Source organism: Manacus candei, unplaced genomic scaffold, assembly GCF_025592945.1.
Source record: "Manacus candei isolate 608988 ecotype Guabito, Panama unplaced genomic scaffold, ASM2559294v1 h1tg000049l, whole genome shotgun sequence".
Taxonomy (NCBI): Eukaryota; Metazoa; Chordata; class Aves; order Passeriformes; family Pipridae; genus Manacus; species Manacus candei.
In genome coordinates, this window is record NW_026138097.1 from 27,481,030 (window position 1) to 27,496,221 (window position 15,192).

Sequence of the window (15,192 nt, forward strand, 5' to 3'; positions counted from 1 at the left end):
CAGTAGCTGACAATAAAAATAAGTTGGATCATGAAATTTTCTCTTCCAGACAGGACACAGTATAACTCAGTGGACCAATGAATATTACACTTAAGAGGTGCATCCAACCAGTGAATGAGAATACATTGGATTATTTATTATGCTAATCCATCCTATGCAGCATCTCATTTATGAAGGGGTGGTTTCTTATTAGATCACTCAGAAATTTCTATACAGTCTATAAAATTTTTCCCATTCTCCCTGTCAGCCCTGGCAATGAGGAACTGAATTCAACAGTGCTTTCTCTGCAGTAATGGCTTAACGTTTGCACAGGTTCAGACCAGGTACTGCTGGTGGAAAAGAGCTTTGCAGGTTGCTTGTGTACAATGTAACAACCAGAAAATAGTATTCTGGGACTTGAAATCATTCACAACATCATAATCAGTTCCCAAACTTTTCTCTGACTTTTTTCAGGCATGGACCCATGCTGGGATTCTGCTGAAACACAAGTACAGTTTCCTGGTGGGATGTGCCTCCATCTCAGATGTCATAGCTCAGGTAAAGGCTCCTCCTAGAAGTCACTGTTCCCATTGTATTATGAACCAGATGCTTTCCTAACCAGAAACTCTGTTGTACAGATAGTCTCTCTGTGACTTCTCTCTCCTCTGTGAGCAAGATACCAGAAGAAGTAATCTTTCATACTATTCTGTGGCTGTTTCTCCATCACATAAAGGCTGTTTGCTGACAGTTGGGATTTAGGACAGTCTCATTTGACTCAATCAAGTCAGTCCCAAACCAACATCAGGAGTAGGGAACCAGGATTGTTTGGGCAAGGGTTATGTCCTCCAGCACTTCCACAACCCTGTTTCATAATGGCTGAGAAACAAGAGTTATATATATACGTGTGTACCTCTGGGAAAAAGAAAGATCAGGCAAAGAGACCGCTGGCTGCTGCCAGTCCTGAGGCTGATGGAGTGCTTTAAAGGAGACATTTCTCCCCCTGTATGTTCTCCCTCACCCTTCACGCAGTTGCAATGAACTCCTGAGTTGGGAGGTGAAGGCTTGATTCTCCAGTTCATACATTGGTTTTGCAAATGCTCTCTAATCTAGTGAAATGCAATAGTGTAAACCATCTTTTGGTTGCCAGTACAGCACTGTTCTTGTTACTGTTCCAAAAAGTGAAGGCTCTCAACGGCAGCAGAAAGGGTCTGTGGTGATAACCTCTGAGGGATGCAGAGAAGACCAAATGTTTTTTGAGCTTTCATTTGTGAGGGAGATGTTAACTATCCTGTTGCTTCGTACTAGGCACACTGAAAAAACAACATTCATACACTCCTGATGGCCAGTATTGTAGCATTTGAGAACCAATATACAGCCCTCTTTCGAAAGCATATAGGAAAATGTTAAAAAATGGAGAGTCCCAGCACCTGTACAGTTGCTGTACTGCCCCATTACCAGCTGAATTGTGTAATGACTGGATTAGAAAGACTGTGAAACAATGCAACATCAGAGGAAATATAAAGTCAACAGCACTTAGTTCAATTTTCCGTAACATTTTCCTCCCACTAAATATGAGAAAACCATAAATGAGATTGAACTATTCAGTCAATGTCTACTGCAGGTTTGGCAGGTCTGCCGCACTACAGTACTTCACTAAATCCCTGAAGATAATACCAATTACTGTAAATTACCTTAACCCTCATGGTCTGCTCTTGTTCTGATGTGATCTACAAAGTTTGTTGGCCCTAGGTGCATGTCAGGTCATACACAGCTAAATATGGAAACAAATTCTTATTTTGGCCATGCCCTTTCCACAGCGATTGGTGAGTGGGGTGCCCAGGGTTGTGAAGAGTAAGACACCTGTCATCTTCTCTCAGCAAAATATTACACAGAGCAAGAGCAAGTCCAGAAGACAAAAAATTGAGACTCTCCCTACCCCAGAACTCTCTACAGCTACATCAGTTCTCTACACAGGCAATAGGTGTGCAGGCAGTAGCCAGTTCTCCTTGGTTAGCTTCATATGCACACTCTTCATGACTGACTTTGCTTCTGTTTTCTGAAAAAACGGTGGTTTTGTAGGGTTTAAAACAGCAGTTTTGCAAACCTTCATAAGCCCTGTGGCCTGCCTCAGAAATATTTGCAGAGTGTGTTTTTATTTAACTACTTCTTGAGCTCTAGCCATGAAGGAGAGAACCTGCACCTGAATAATGTGTGTTGTATTTCTTGTGATTCAATTGAATGCCAGCATGTCCTAGCAGGTATTCTGCTCTTCACAGCACCAAACACAGTTGGCTTTCCAGTTGTGCTCCCCATCCAGAGTCATTTGAAATTTAGCAGGCATGTAAGCACTCTGTACTTAACAAAGAGAATAATATCATATTAATCAATTCCCTTGGATTTTATGGATTGAGCACTCAGTCTTAAGACGCTGTCTTATGAGCTGTTCATTAGCCCAAAAGTTTCCGTTGCATTTACATCAATGTGGCACTCAGCCGAAGAGCAAATAATGAAATACTGAAATTTAATTCAAAAAAGTAGAAAATTAGGTTGACATAAGACTTCCTGCTCCTAAATGTTGAAGTGAATATGTTAAAACATCTGGCTTTTTAATTGCCACTAGCCTTCCCCCAACAAAAAAAAAAAAAAATAAAATAGTAGGGCTTAAAAACTGGCTGTAGAAGCATGTCTTCAGCCTCAGCGTCTATCAGAATAGCACATTCTCCTGGAAAGGGTGACACTCAGCCACATGCTTGCTGCCAGACCTTGCCAGGCTTTCATGCTACCCTTCTCCTATTTATGGCTCGTAGTGTGACACCTGCCCAACCTTCAAGTACTGTTTAATAGAGTAAGAAGTTAACTCTTGTTCTTCTCATGTGTATGACCAAATACTGAGGGATCCTCATTAAAGTTTTTAATACCATAAACTTGAAGTCAGATAGATACTGTAGTCATGCATGGTTGTTGGTTCAGGTGGACTAGCTAGGAATCAAGACAAGAGATATGTTGGCCCTAAAGAAACACACAGACAAATTATTAATGATTTATTTATTTGCTCTGCAGGTTGTTTTTGTAGCCATTTTGCTTCACAGTCACTTGGAGTGCAGGGAGCCTCTCTTGATCCCAATCTTGTCGTTATACATGGGAGCACTTGTGCGATGTACCACGTTATGCCTCGGATACTACAGGAACATACATGACGCTATTCCTGACAGGAGTGGGCCTGAAATGGGGGTATGTCTTAATACTTGTGCTTTTTCAAACTCAATAATTTTGACCTTGGGGGGGGTTGTGTTATAATACTCTATTAAACTTCTGTGCGTGAAGGGCCTTCTCTCTGTCCTGCAGGAAAAGGCATTCTCACTTAAAGAGGCATGGTAGAAACTATTCTGGCAACAGTGTACATTAGACAGTGCCTTCCATGGTATGGATGCACTGTCTACTGACTACCTCTGTACTGAGCTGTAGGACACCACACCATGAACTAAGTGATCACCTTAGTTCACATGGAAGAAGATCTCAAAATTTCTCATTTTCCTCAAATGTCATATTGGTTTTCATGTAGCTTTGTCAGAACAAATTATGCAGATAGATACCTTATGCATTATTTATTGGGATCCATGGCACATCTTCTTTGGAATCAGTATTAATAACATGAGTGATAATATTTTAGGCTCTTCATGTTGAAAATTACTGAAATGAATGTACCAAACTGACAATGGGTGGGAAAAGCAAAAAACCTTTCTTTGTGCTTTTGGTCCTGTGCTTTGTATTTTTTTCCAAACACACTATCTTTTTTTTTACTCTGTCTTGCAGGGAGAAGCTACGATAAGGAAGATGCTGAGTTTCTGGTGGCCTTTGGCATTAATTTTGGCAACTCAGCGAATAAGTAGACCCATTGTCAATCTTTTTGTCTCCCGCGACCTAGGTGGCAGTTCTGCAGCCACAGAGGTAAGAAAGTCAGTGCTCTGCATACTGCAAATGATCATTAACATGGTGTTAGATCTGTGTTTCTCTTCTCAGCCATGCTGACAAGAGAAGATTGTCTCAAGTACATTTCTGTTTAGTGCTCTTTTTATGCTTGAAAAGAAAACTGCTTGGACTCTTACCATGAGCCTTTCTGCCAGGTCTAGTGAGACCTCAGCCTCAACAAGACCTGTAGAATTTTGTCACTGAACAGTGCCTGTGTCCCAAGTTTTCATGCTCTACAGATAAGGTACATATGCCCTGGAGCATTCGTATCCCAGAGGTTTTAGGACAGTCATCAGTAGTCCCATGTTCTGCTCTTTCCTCTCATGTATATTTTATGGCTATGCAAACTGATGTGAAACTACTGTTAGAAGTCAGTGCATCACACAGAGCAGTGTAGAGGCATAAGAAAACATTTTAAAAACATCTGTCTCCTGGTTCGGATATGGAATTCACCCTGTTTGTTTTTTTTCTTGAGGAATTTCAGGTTACTCCAATAAGTCTCATACACCTGTTGGGAGCCAGACTTCTGATTGTAACATAGAGCCTTCACCAATGCTCACCATGAGCTGACCTATTAAGGAGTCTAGGGGACCTTTGCTGCCAGTTGCAGTGGGAGAATGTCTAGATGCACGTAGTCATTAACAAATCTCTCATGTTGTTTTTTCTACAGGAAAAGCAAAGCTCTAAGATACTAAATGGAAAGGAAAATTCAGAGAGCTGTTGCTAATTTGTCATATGTGATACTGTGTATTTCACTCTAAGGAGTTGCCAGACTGCAAATGAACAGCTGTGGAGAGAAAACTTAGGAAACTTCACGCTTTTACATATGTAAATCAGGGATCATTCTATGCATTAATATCAGCCTTGGTACAAGGGGAGCCAGAGTGGGTTAGCATTTCTTGGTGACTTTTGATTTCAGGTGCATCACATTTCATGGCTAGCCAGTTGCATTTTGTTGCTATTAGGATGACTCCAAATATGTGTCATAGCTGGTGGTTTGCTGGCAGTTTTACACTAACAGTAATGGTCACATTTCGACTTTCTCTGAATAATTGCCTCTGAAAAGGGAGGTTCTGGAAATACAGATAACATCAGTGTCTGGAGCATCAGTATCCACAGTTTTATAAGTCCCCTGTTCAATAATATCAGCAACTTTCAGTGTGGGCAGGATGTCCCCATGAAGGACCAGTCTGTAACACATTCATGAGGACTGCAATCCTCTTGCATTGTCCAACTCCCTCTGCTTTTGTTTGGACTGCCAGCACAGTTATGGTTATTGGGCTACTTCTTTGGTGTTGGATTTGATGGGGGTCTCTTTCACCTGTCAAATACGGGTTCTAGGCATTTAGAAAAGCTTACATGCATATATTTTGAGATCACACCAACTGAGGAAAAATACTGGGAAAAAAATCACTGCTAAAAACTTCAATATTTTAATCCAAGTGGAATCTAGCATACAAAATGTGGTAGTGAAATACTGTTTTCTTTACAGGTACTGTGTCTTTGCAGTCTTTTAGGACTTCATGATGAAAACAAGCAAAATATCTTTTATATTCCTTGTTTGATTTAACCTAGTTAGGTTTCATTTCAGAGGGAAATTCTGCTAAAAATACAATAATGGGAAGGTGTGTAATTAAAAAGGGTACTGTCTTAAAATTCCAGTTTGTTTTATTTGAACCAATTACTTTTTCAAGGTACATTAAACATTATTAAAGCTATTATTAGCAGGGAAGGATCTATCACACTTTCTTCCTCTCTGTGGATATCACTATGTTTCCCCTTCTTTTTAAACAGCACGGGGAACAAATTAGCTCTCTACATGGTCATTTGTTGGCATAGGTCTTTTAACCAAGCAAAGACAGAAGTTACATTTATAATGGGAAATTGGGCTCAGATAACCAAGAAAATGTACATCAAAAGTTTAGCACTGAAACAGACAGCAGTAGTTAAAAAAGGTCTTTCCTGAAGCTACCATTACCAGATGTAAAATGAATAAGAATTTAGGTGGATGGTAGCAGACCTGAACCTGCAGTCAAAAGGCAGCCAAGCACTTTGATTTCTAAGAATTAAGAGATTCATGCAGTTCTCAGTACAGATGCATCCTTTAGCACTGAGGACTAGAAAACTTGGAGTGACAGTAGATTTACAGGCAGCCTCACGAAGAGCTCTGAAGCACCCTTTCTACATGAAAGACATGAAGTACATATATTTAGACTTTTTCTTCAGCAATCAGAAACATCATCAAAATCTTTCATACATTACTATGTAGGGGAGCTTGTCTTTTATGTACCTCTTGGACTGTACTTGTGAAAGTGTAAAAGGGTGTAGTTTTAAATTTCAGGCAGACAGTTTTTTCTCAAGATAAAAATATTTATCTGGAATTATTTTTATTTGTCGTTCACTAGGAGAGGTGGAATTTTTTGTCTCGTAAGTGCTTCCTGCCCCAGTGTAGTCAGATTGATGTCAGTCAGCCACTGAGGCCCACTGATTTGTCATCTCTCTGTTTTGCTTAAAGCTGTTTTATACATAAGAATATACCAAATAAAATGTATATAAATTAAAATTATGCAATATGATCCAAAGCTACCATGAGGTGTAAGGCATTCTGCTACTCAGCTATCTGTAAGTAAAATCACTCAGGAGCAATGTGTGAAGGAGCTGTTTGTCTGGCTGAGGGGTGCACCACAGCTCAAGTTAACTATTATCCCAAAGCACCAGAGTGATGGTGAAATGACAAAACTGAGATAGATAGCTTGGTGGCACAAAAGATTTCATAAGCTTAAAATGCCAGGCCAAATGATGGCCATTCTGATGGCCTTCCTGAAACAAAGAGCTTTCAGTCACTTGTCTGGTTTCTCATTGTGTCAAGGTCAATGTGGTGATATTGGTGGACAATGTCATTGTATGTTAGTTTAACTGTTGTGTTTGAAGATTTGAGATTCATGTCTCTCTGTCTCCATTTGTAGGCAGTGGCAATTCTGACAGCTACATATCCTGTGGGACACATGCCGTATGGCTGGCTGACAGAGATCAGAGCAGTGTACCCTGCTTTTGACAAGGTGAGTGTCCCTGTTGGGGTGTGATAAATGCCTTTTGTGTGGTTTTGCATGTGTGGTCCTCCTTGTTCTCTCTGTTTGTTGTTCCACTGATGGGTTTTTTAAAATCCTAGTTAAAATTAATTGGGTTTGGGTGGCTTCAAGCTGTTGTCTGATTTATGATTTTAATCTTAGCTCTGTGTTACAAAGTATTAAGCTGCCTTTTGAACAGATAGGTGCTGTATTTTTAAGGATTAAAAAAAGTCCTCACTATGATGTAGGTACTTAGGTAGTGAAGTTATTTCTCCCAAAGTGACACCAGTGAGTGAGCAAGCTCACGTCGCTGCTTCAGATTTTGTGGTATCTCTCAAGTGGGTTTGGGTTCATTTGCTTATGTTAATATTTAGCAAAGGGTGTTTCATAGACTGACAGTAACAGAGATAACGTACATTCTTTTAGTTGCACTGGTTCAGCTGACCAAGGCTATGAAGATTTTTGTTGGTATATCATGTAATTATGTAAGAATGCAAGGACTGCTCCTGGAACTGAGCACAGAGTAAATATATAACAAAAATTGATTTTATTTAGTCTCTTTTTTTTCCCTCTGATTAAGGACTGGTACTCACCAGTCCATATGTTGCATGAAGAATAGTCCTGTCCTGTGACTCTAGAATTCAAATGCCAGATCCTCTTCTTTCCTTTATTTACCAATTAGTAACTGAACTTTCTGGTTCCAAATACTCATGAAAAATATGTTTGCTTGCTCTGATGTGTTTAACTGGAGCAAGCCCTGTTTGATATCATCCACTGTATTTCCAAGGAGAATTTAAAACCAAAAGAAAGCCAAATCAGTTATAACCTCCTAACCTGCCTGTGTACAGCTAAATTGACCTATCAGAAAAAATACCTCATGCAGGCTTTCTCAGAGGTCATGCTGCTGAAAAGGAACTGCAGATGCAAACCCAATAAACTTCAAGATAAAAATAGTTTGGGACAGGAAACTCAGGGGCTGCTAACCTCATTTGATCTGAGCCACAATCAAATGCACTATTATCAAGCTATAGTAACAGCAATTAAGACTCCTTAATTCAGTTCTCATTTAGCTGGTGGAAGATGTGCTGACAACTGTAGTGGTGACAGGATTAGACCATGATTTGTCGATTCATTTATTTCAGTTTAAAGGTTGCTCATAGGGCTCCTGTGGAACAATGTGAGGAAGAAAATGCTAGGGTAGGGTACAGATGGCTATTGTTCATCTAATTGCTGAAAAACTACATAATGGGAATTTTAGTTCCATGTTTTAAGAGCAATTTGGAATAAAATGTGCAAAGTGAGGTAGCAGCAGTATATATCCTTGCAACCATGTGTGTAAATGCCTCCACTGTACATTTCAGATAATAAATATGAAACCTGAAACCCACAGTGGTTTGGGGTTTTTTTAGATTGCTGTGAGAATTGCTTTTCCCTCAGTCACACATATTCTGTGTGTCACTGTGCTTTTCAAAAGCTTTTTTTCCTTAAGCTAAGGCTTTCTCAGAAGAGTCTGGACAGAAACACTTTTTATTTCTGGACCCTGTAAAGCCTTCATTGTGATTTTCAGATGCCAAAACAGTGTGTATGCATTCAAACTCCCATTTTCTTTTGTCAGTTACTCAGAAAGCTGGCAATGCTGATGGCCATCAGAATCACACTGACTGATGGGATTTGGATTTTGGATCCTAATAGTATGCCCCTCTTCAGTGGCTCTATTTGAGAAGCCAGATGATTGTCTTCACAGGGAAATCATTACCTCTCTTCACATTTGTAAGAGAGAGAGTCCTAGTTCAGTCTTTTGTGAGACTGTGTCCAGAGCAACCTCATGGCCTAGTAGTTAGATTCAGACTAAGGGTTACTACTGATATTTTTAAAGAAAACAGGCATATCCTAGTTCTGTACTCTGTATGCAGGTTTATGTGGTGATAATGCCATTACCCTTAATGGACTATGCAACCTGATTCAGAGCAACTGTGAGAAGACTTGTGAATGCTATTTGTCTGATTACTAGATGGGAATGGATATTGTTTTGCTCTGGGATCTGCATAGTGTTTTGTTCTGAGAACTAAGTAGGATGCAAGAGTTAGGAAGAAAGAGTATGTGGTCAAGAGTTAGAGCAAAGGGTGGAGTAGGACAAAGGCAGAGAGAGCAGCGATGAGGTAGGAATGAATGACAACTTTTGGATGGTTTGATTTGAGTGTGTTTTCCTTCCTCTTTGTCATTTTAGCCTTGTTAGAAAGTTAAGCCATTCAGCAGAAAGTTCCTTTAAACACTAGTGAGTGATGTAAGCAAGGCCTATCTTCACATATATAAAAACTAACCGTAGCAAAGTATTTCTTCAGAAACACAATTAATAGGAATAGATGCGTGAAAAAGTGTTTACAGAGAGTTTTCCTAACCTATTCTCAAAAAAGGTCACCTGTGGGAGTGGCATCCTGCTTTAGGGTCTGGGCTGCCTATGTGCATTTTCATGCACCCAGACTTCCAAGCAGGTATTTAGGCAGGAGTGTGGGGCTGTCTAGGTGCAGTTGCTGTACTGATCAGAACAAAAGCCTTAAATTGCAAAATTCCATCAGCAACCTGAATGTGTTTGAAATCACAGAGCTTACATTTGGTTTGTCACCTCCCAAGATGTGTTTGCAACAGTTCTATTTCTCTTACAAGTAACTTCAGTAAAGGAGGCTGACCATGTGACAGATACTGCTGTTCTACTTGAGTTATATCAAGGATGTATAAATGTAGTACTATGTCTCATGGTACAGGTTTTATCAGTGGGTGCACAAACTTGTGTCTCTCAAACAGCCCCAGGGTAAATGCAATAGATGACCCAACAGCCTCTTGCTACAGGGCTCCTAATAGTACCCCGCTTTGATATCCCATCCTCTTCTTTCACAAACCACTTAGATTGTTTTTATGTGTTCCCCAAGGGCAATTTTAAATCTTCAGCTTCATTTGCTATATTAGATATTTGGAAGAAGGCTGTTGTTGTTTTAAATAAAACTTCACTGCCATGTGATTACAGAGCCCATGTTCAAGGTGGAACATCTAATAGTCCTAATTATGTTCTGTTCATTAAACTGCATTAACGGAGCTGACTGTTCCAGGAGCTTTGTTTATATTACCTACTTGTCTAATTGGATCAGTAAGGATGCTTGCATTGGTGATTTGGTACCAATTTGTGGTGAAAGGGAATGAAATCTTGTTTTTCCTGAGAAAACATGCTACAAACTTCACACTCAGGTTAAAAAAAAGCATGTGGAGTTTCCTTAGAAATAGCTATCATCCCTTTTCAAAGCTAAATTTATTACATAAGACTTATTCTTTAGAAAAGTACAAAGATTACAGCTCTTCAGTGACCATAACAGCAGTTGGTGTCAGTTTAAGCAGAAAATGTTCTGTAGTGGTACAAAGTACTCAGAAAGCTCTAGGTTGTAAAGTAAACAAGCAAAGTCAGACATGGACAGGCACAGACAGTCAGGTCCAGCACATGACCCTGGTGCTGTCAGCCTCCCGGTAGTCTGGAGCCAAGCTAATGCTCGCTATCTCTTTCTCTTACCCTAGAATAACCCCAGCAATAAATTGGTGAACACGAACAGCATCGTCACAGCAACACATATCAAGAAGTTCACTTTTGTTTGCATGGCTTTGTCCTTAACGGTAAGAAACCTTTGTTCAACTCTCTGATTTTCATCTCAACCAGAAAACTGTCTCCTCTACCTAATGCTAAAAGCAGTAGCAGTTCAAGAAAGGTGAGTTATCTTTTCTTGTGAGGATCTGTTGCTTTTATCTGAAGAAGTGAGTGTGGTCATAGTACTGCAGCACTGAGAAAATCAGCTGTCATTAATTCACGCCAGATATCTAAAAGGCTGGACTTACTTTATTTTCACTACTTTTCATTTCAAATCAACCTCCACGTGCAAGAAGATATCAGAGATCTGCTTTTCTTGTCATCTCTTTTGGTTTTATTTCTTTAAATGAACAAAAGTTCTGGTAACTAGCATGTCAGGAAAACAAAAGAATGCATTTGTGTCACATGCAGTGGGATGGCAGCCTATCCCTGGGTGTCCTTCATTTACTGTGAATGGTAGGAAGGGCAGCACAGGTTGAACCTGCAGAAGCTTTTCCGTGCTGCCTCTCATGGCACTGTTTTTTCATGTGAGGGTACTTCCATGTGTGTTGATTCTGTATGCTCTCAAAATTAAGTAAAAAGGAGAGTCTCAGAGATGGTGCTGACACTGATGGAAGGATCTAAAGCCTTGTCCACACTGGGAAGCAGTGCATGGGGATGACATTCAGGGAGAAATTTTGCTGAACCTACAGTGTTTCAAAACTACCAGCTTGCACACATACATATAGTGCATCTTCTCCAAGAACATTGTTTCTGGACAAGTCTTCTTAGCAACAAACAGGCAGTTTTAGAAGAAAACTGTTAGAACTGGTGGGGATCACAGCAAATAATGGAGCAGATGACCGGGGTAAATCCAATGTCTGTTTCTCTAGATAGGATGGATTTATATTAGCACTTGGGGCCATGACATCGTCTCTCCTCAGTACCTGCAGTAGCAGAACAAAAACAAAGGAGAACCTAGAAAACAGATTTTTAACAGAAAAAGTACTTTGTAACACTAGAAAAGTAATTTGGAAATGCAGCAATTGTTTTAGAATCCAATGCTCAGAGTCTTACAATTGAATTTGTTCATATCCCAAACAGGTTTTCTCTTTATCCTCAGAGTTCCATACTTCCCATGGGGTAGCTGGCTGCTTTGTAACTCCCTTCTCCCTACATTCATATATTTACTGTTGAGTAACGGAGTGGTGACAGAATTTCTCTCTCCTTTTCATTTTAGCGTAGAACCTTTTTGACTGAGTTGCACGCAGCTTATGTGTGAAGAGAAACTAATTTATGTCAAAGGCAACATTACAGTACACAAGCCTGAAGTATTTGCAACCCACTCCCTTGCCACAACCTGGGAATGTGAAATATAGTACTCTGTGTCTTATTTCACAGTTGAAAATGAAGTGACTCAATTCATCCGTAGCTGAATTATATTTCTTCTGCTCTTTGTATCTTGTACTTTTTCCCTAAACAACTACAACTGGCCACCATCAAAGACAGAACTGCATGAGCCAATGTGACATCTCTTCTGTCTTTTAATTTCCTTAAGCTTGAACTCTGTCATGTGGCTTAGAGACCAACAGCTCTTGCTCTAACTTGTATTTCCTATGCCATGAAACAAAGACAGATGTTTGTTGCCACTGAATTGGCCATTCTCTGAAGACAAGTTTTTCTCTTGTGTCCTGTGCCAGGCCAAGTTTATGTTCTCTACAGTTGGAGCCTCCCTTGAAGTCTGTCAGTGCTGTTACAGACCCACAAAGGGCAGAGCTTTCCTTGTTATAAATTGTTCTGAGAATACTGTTTAAATCTCTGAGATTTCTCTGAACTGACAATATTCTTAATCCCTCATGGTCTTTATCAGTTTGCTTGAGTTCTGATAGATCCTGAGCTTTTCACATTACCATCACCATCCTCTGCAGAGTAATTTTTAATTACTGCAGTAAGCTTTTGGTTTGTGTCTTTATGGGATTTTTTTTCCCAAAAGTTCTCCACAATACTTTCAAGGGCATTTCTTTCATAAGCTCATCATGAGAGATTTATTCACACTGAAATTCCAGAAACACTTTTGAGGTCCATAGCTTTTCCTGTCCTGTTTCTATTTTTGCCTGCTAGTGACAGATTCTTAGGATTGCTTGTCAACAGACAGAAGGGAAAAATAGACACATGATCTCTAAAGATTCAGTTTGATTCGAAGGCCTGAGCCTGCAAATGCTTAAGCACACAAACTTAGTAGGTGTTGGTATGACTGAAGTTAGTATATGCCACAGGTTCTAAGGAACTAAACTTCAGATTTGCCTCTGTTGCTTCCAGGTGAGCTCCCATGGCCATCAGTGCTAGCTGTGTTTTTATTCAGGGGCTCTACTTCAACCAATGGCAGTCAGACTAGTGGCTTGACATCTTGTTCTTTCAGATCAGAGAGAAAGTGGGGAACAAGCTCCCAGACTGATAAGACAAACCAAATCAAGTACTTAGACATGTCACGTGAATGCATTTTCCAGTGGATGATCTATAGAAGGATTCCAGAACATGTAAAGGAAGTCCATTAACAACTGGAAAAAAATGACAGTGAAGCTTTATGTACAAGCAGCAAACATGCAGGGAAGTGTCTTCCCAATGTAAAACCCTCAGAAACCTTCTGATCATGAAAGACATACTTTTTTCATAGAATTGGCAGAAAAATGTTCTACCTCCTTCCACAGACCAGTCACGCCGGCAAACCTACTGCTGCAACAGAAAGCACTTTTTCACCATTGCTGATGGTGACACTGTTGGGTCAGAGTAGGAAAAAACCCCATATTTTTGTTAAGAAACATAACTTTGTGGTTTGTTTCAATCTCCATGGGATCTGAAAGGCTACACTTGTGCCTTCCCACAGTAACTGGGCAGCATGCACATGTGTTCTGTGAAGTATGATCATAAGTATTGTCTCATGGATTTTAAGCATCAGGGGGGTATTAAAGCTGCTTCTTCAAAAAATGGGAATTAGTTGTATTGCTGAGTGAAAATTATGTAGACAAGCTGTTGTATTTAAAGGCTATAAGTAGAAGCCATTAGATCCCCGACATGTAAGAGAGCTGATCTGATTAGTCATATTGATGTGGTTTTGGTTGTAGGTAAGCAGTGATTCCTTCCAACAGCCCTGTTTTGTGACTGTGTAACTGAATGTAAAATTTGTGTAGCAGAGGGAAGGGAGTCAGCTGTAGAATTTTGCCCTATATAGTTAATGGACTGTTCTGATTTTAGAAAATAAAGCATGCTTGGTAATTTACTTGCAGCTTAAAGAGTGTGCATAGTGCTGTTTGCCGTTATTTGTTACTTCACTGATATTGGCATTATGGGAAAAATGCTTCTTTCCATGTGTAAGTAGAGATACTGCTCCAAATGCCAGTGTTGCTGCCATTGTGGATCAGGCTTGTTGAAGAATGTTTAGTTGAAGAACTAAAGATTTTGGTTCAATGCTAGACCTGTTTAGATGACCCTACAGATCAGCCCTGATAATGTTGCACAGTTGTAAACTATGTGAAGACACAGACTCGTGAGAGAAAAGTGGTGCATTTATAAAACACATCCCTTTGGTTGTGGGATGTGTCAGCCTCAGTCCAGTGCAGAAATCCCAAAATAATTTGTCTGGGTGCTAAACTACTGCATTTCTCCATTGCAGCAAAGGTTTGCTCTGTCAGGGGGAGCACTCCCTTACTCATGAACTGTGTGTAGAGGGTCAGGCTGTGCTAGGAGCAAGCTACTTAAAGGAACCCTGCCATACTCAGCAGGAGTAATAGCAAATAGGCTGTGCCTTAGCAAGGGTTTTTCTTAGAATAGTGGTAGTGTCTCTGAGCTCGGACACCATGGTGCAGAATTCAGGGGTTTTCCAAGGCAGCCTGTGGTGCAGCACAGGTACTGCAAAATTACCTTTCTCTCTCCATTTTCCAACTGAGCTCTTATTTAAGTCTTATGTGATGACATGGAAGTTGCAGTCAGTTCAGATCCTCTTCCTCCGCTAATGTTAGCTGCTGGCAGCCACAGGATTAGCATTTGGTCACCTGCCTCTAAACTGCAATGCTTTTCAGGCTGATTTCATGTCACTTGTTAGTGCCTGCTATATGAAAGTAATAGAGGTCTCCTTTTTGAAGGCTCAAGCTTCTTCTCTGCACCCACTGCAGCCTACTCTCTGTGGTCACAGCCATGTGATGTCATGCACACGTCTGTGTGCAAACCCTGTGCAGGTTGATGAAGTTGTGTGCCCTGAGTTGAAAGCCAGCCATCAATTGTGCAGGCAGCACTAGGGAAAGTGGGGAAAGTGGGACATTTAACTCTCTGAGGGGACTGGCAGTATATACATCTCTTTATGTCTCAGAGTCATGTTAGAAGGCAAGACATGTCTTCCTTAACATGAGGTGCAAACACTGGGGTAAACACATGGCTGGCTCAGTGCGGCTGACACGAGATCACTGCATGAGGAACATACAGGATGCTGATCAGAGAACACAAATTTCTGAGAAACCACTGTGAAAGCTCCCTAGTTGACCTTCGCTAAAAATGAACCAGATTAATCTGTACTTG

At 40.3% G+C, this 15,192-nt stretch overlaps 1 protein-coding gene across 1 annotated transcript in view; it reads left to right on the top strand.

The window, feature by feature from the left end:
• ANKH (ANKH inorganic pyrophosphate transport regulator) overlaps positions 1 to 15,192 on the top strand; it is a 105,395-nt gene that overhangs the window by 66,689 nt on the left and 23,514 nt on the right. The window contains exons 4-8 of the mRNA XM_051799327.1: positions 454 to 537; positions 3,040 to 3,210; positions 3,793 to 3,927; positions 6,915 to 7,007; positions 10,578 to 10,673. Coding sequence (XP_051655287.1) covers positions 454 to 537; positions 3,040 to 3,210; positions 3,793 to 3,927; positions 6,915 to 7,007; positions 10,578 to 10,673 — 579 coding nt within the window. The remainder of the gene's footprint in view (positions 1 to 453; positions 538 to 3,039; positions 3,211 to 3,792; positions 3,928 to 6,914; positions 7,008 to 10,577; positions 10,674 to 15,192) is intronic.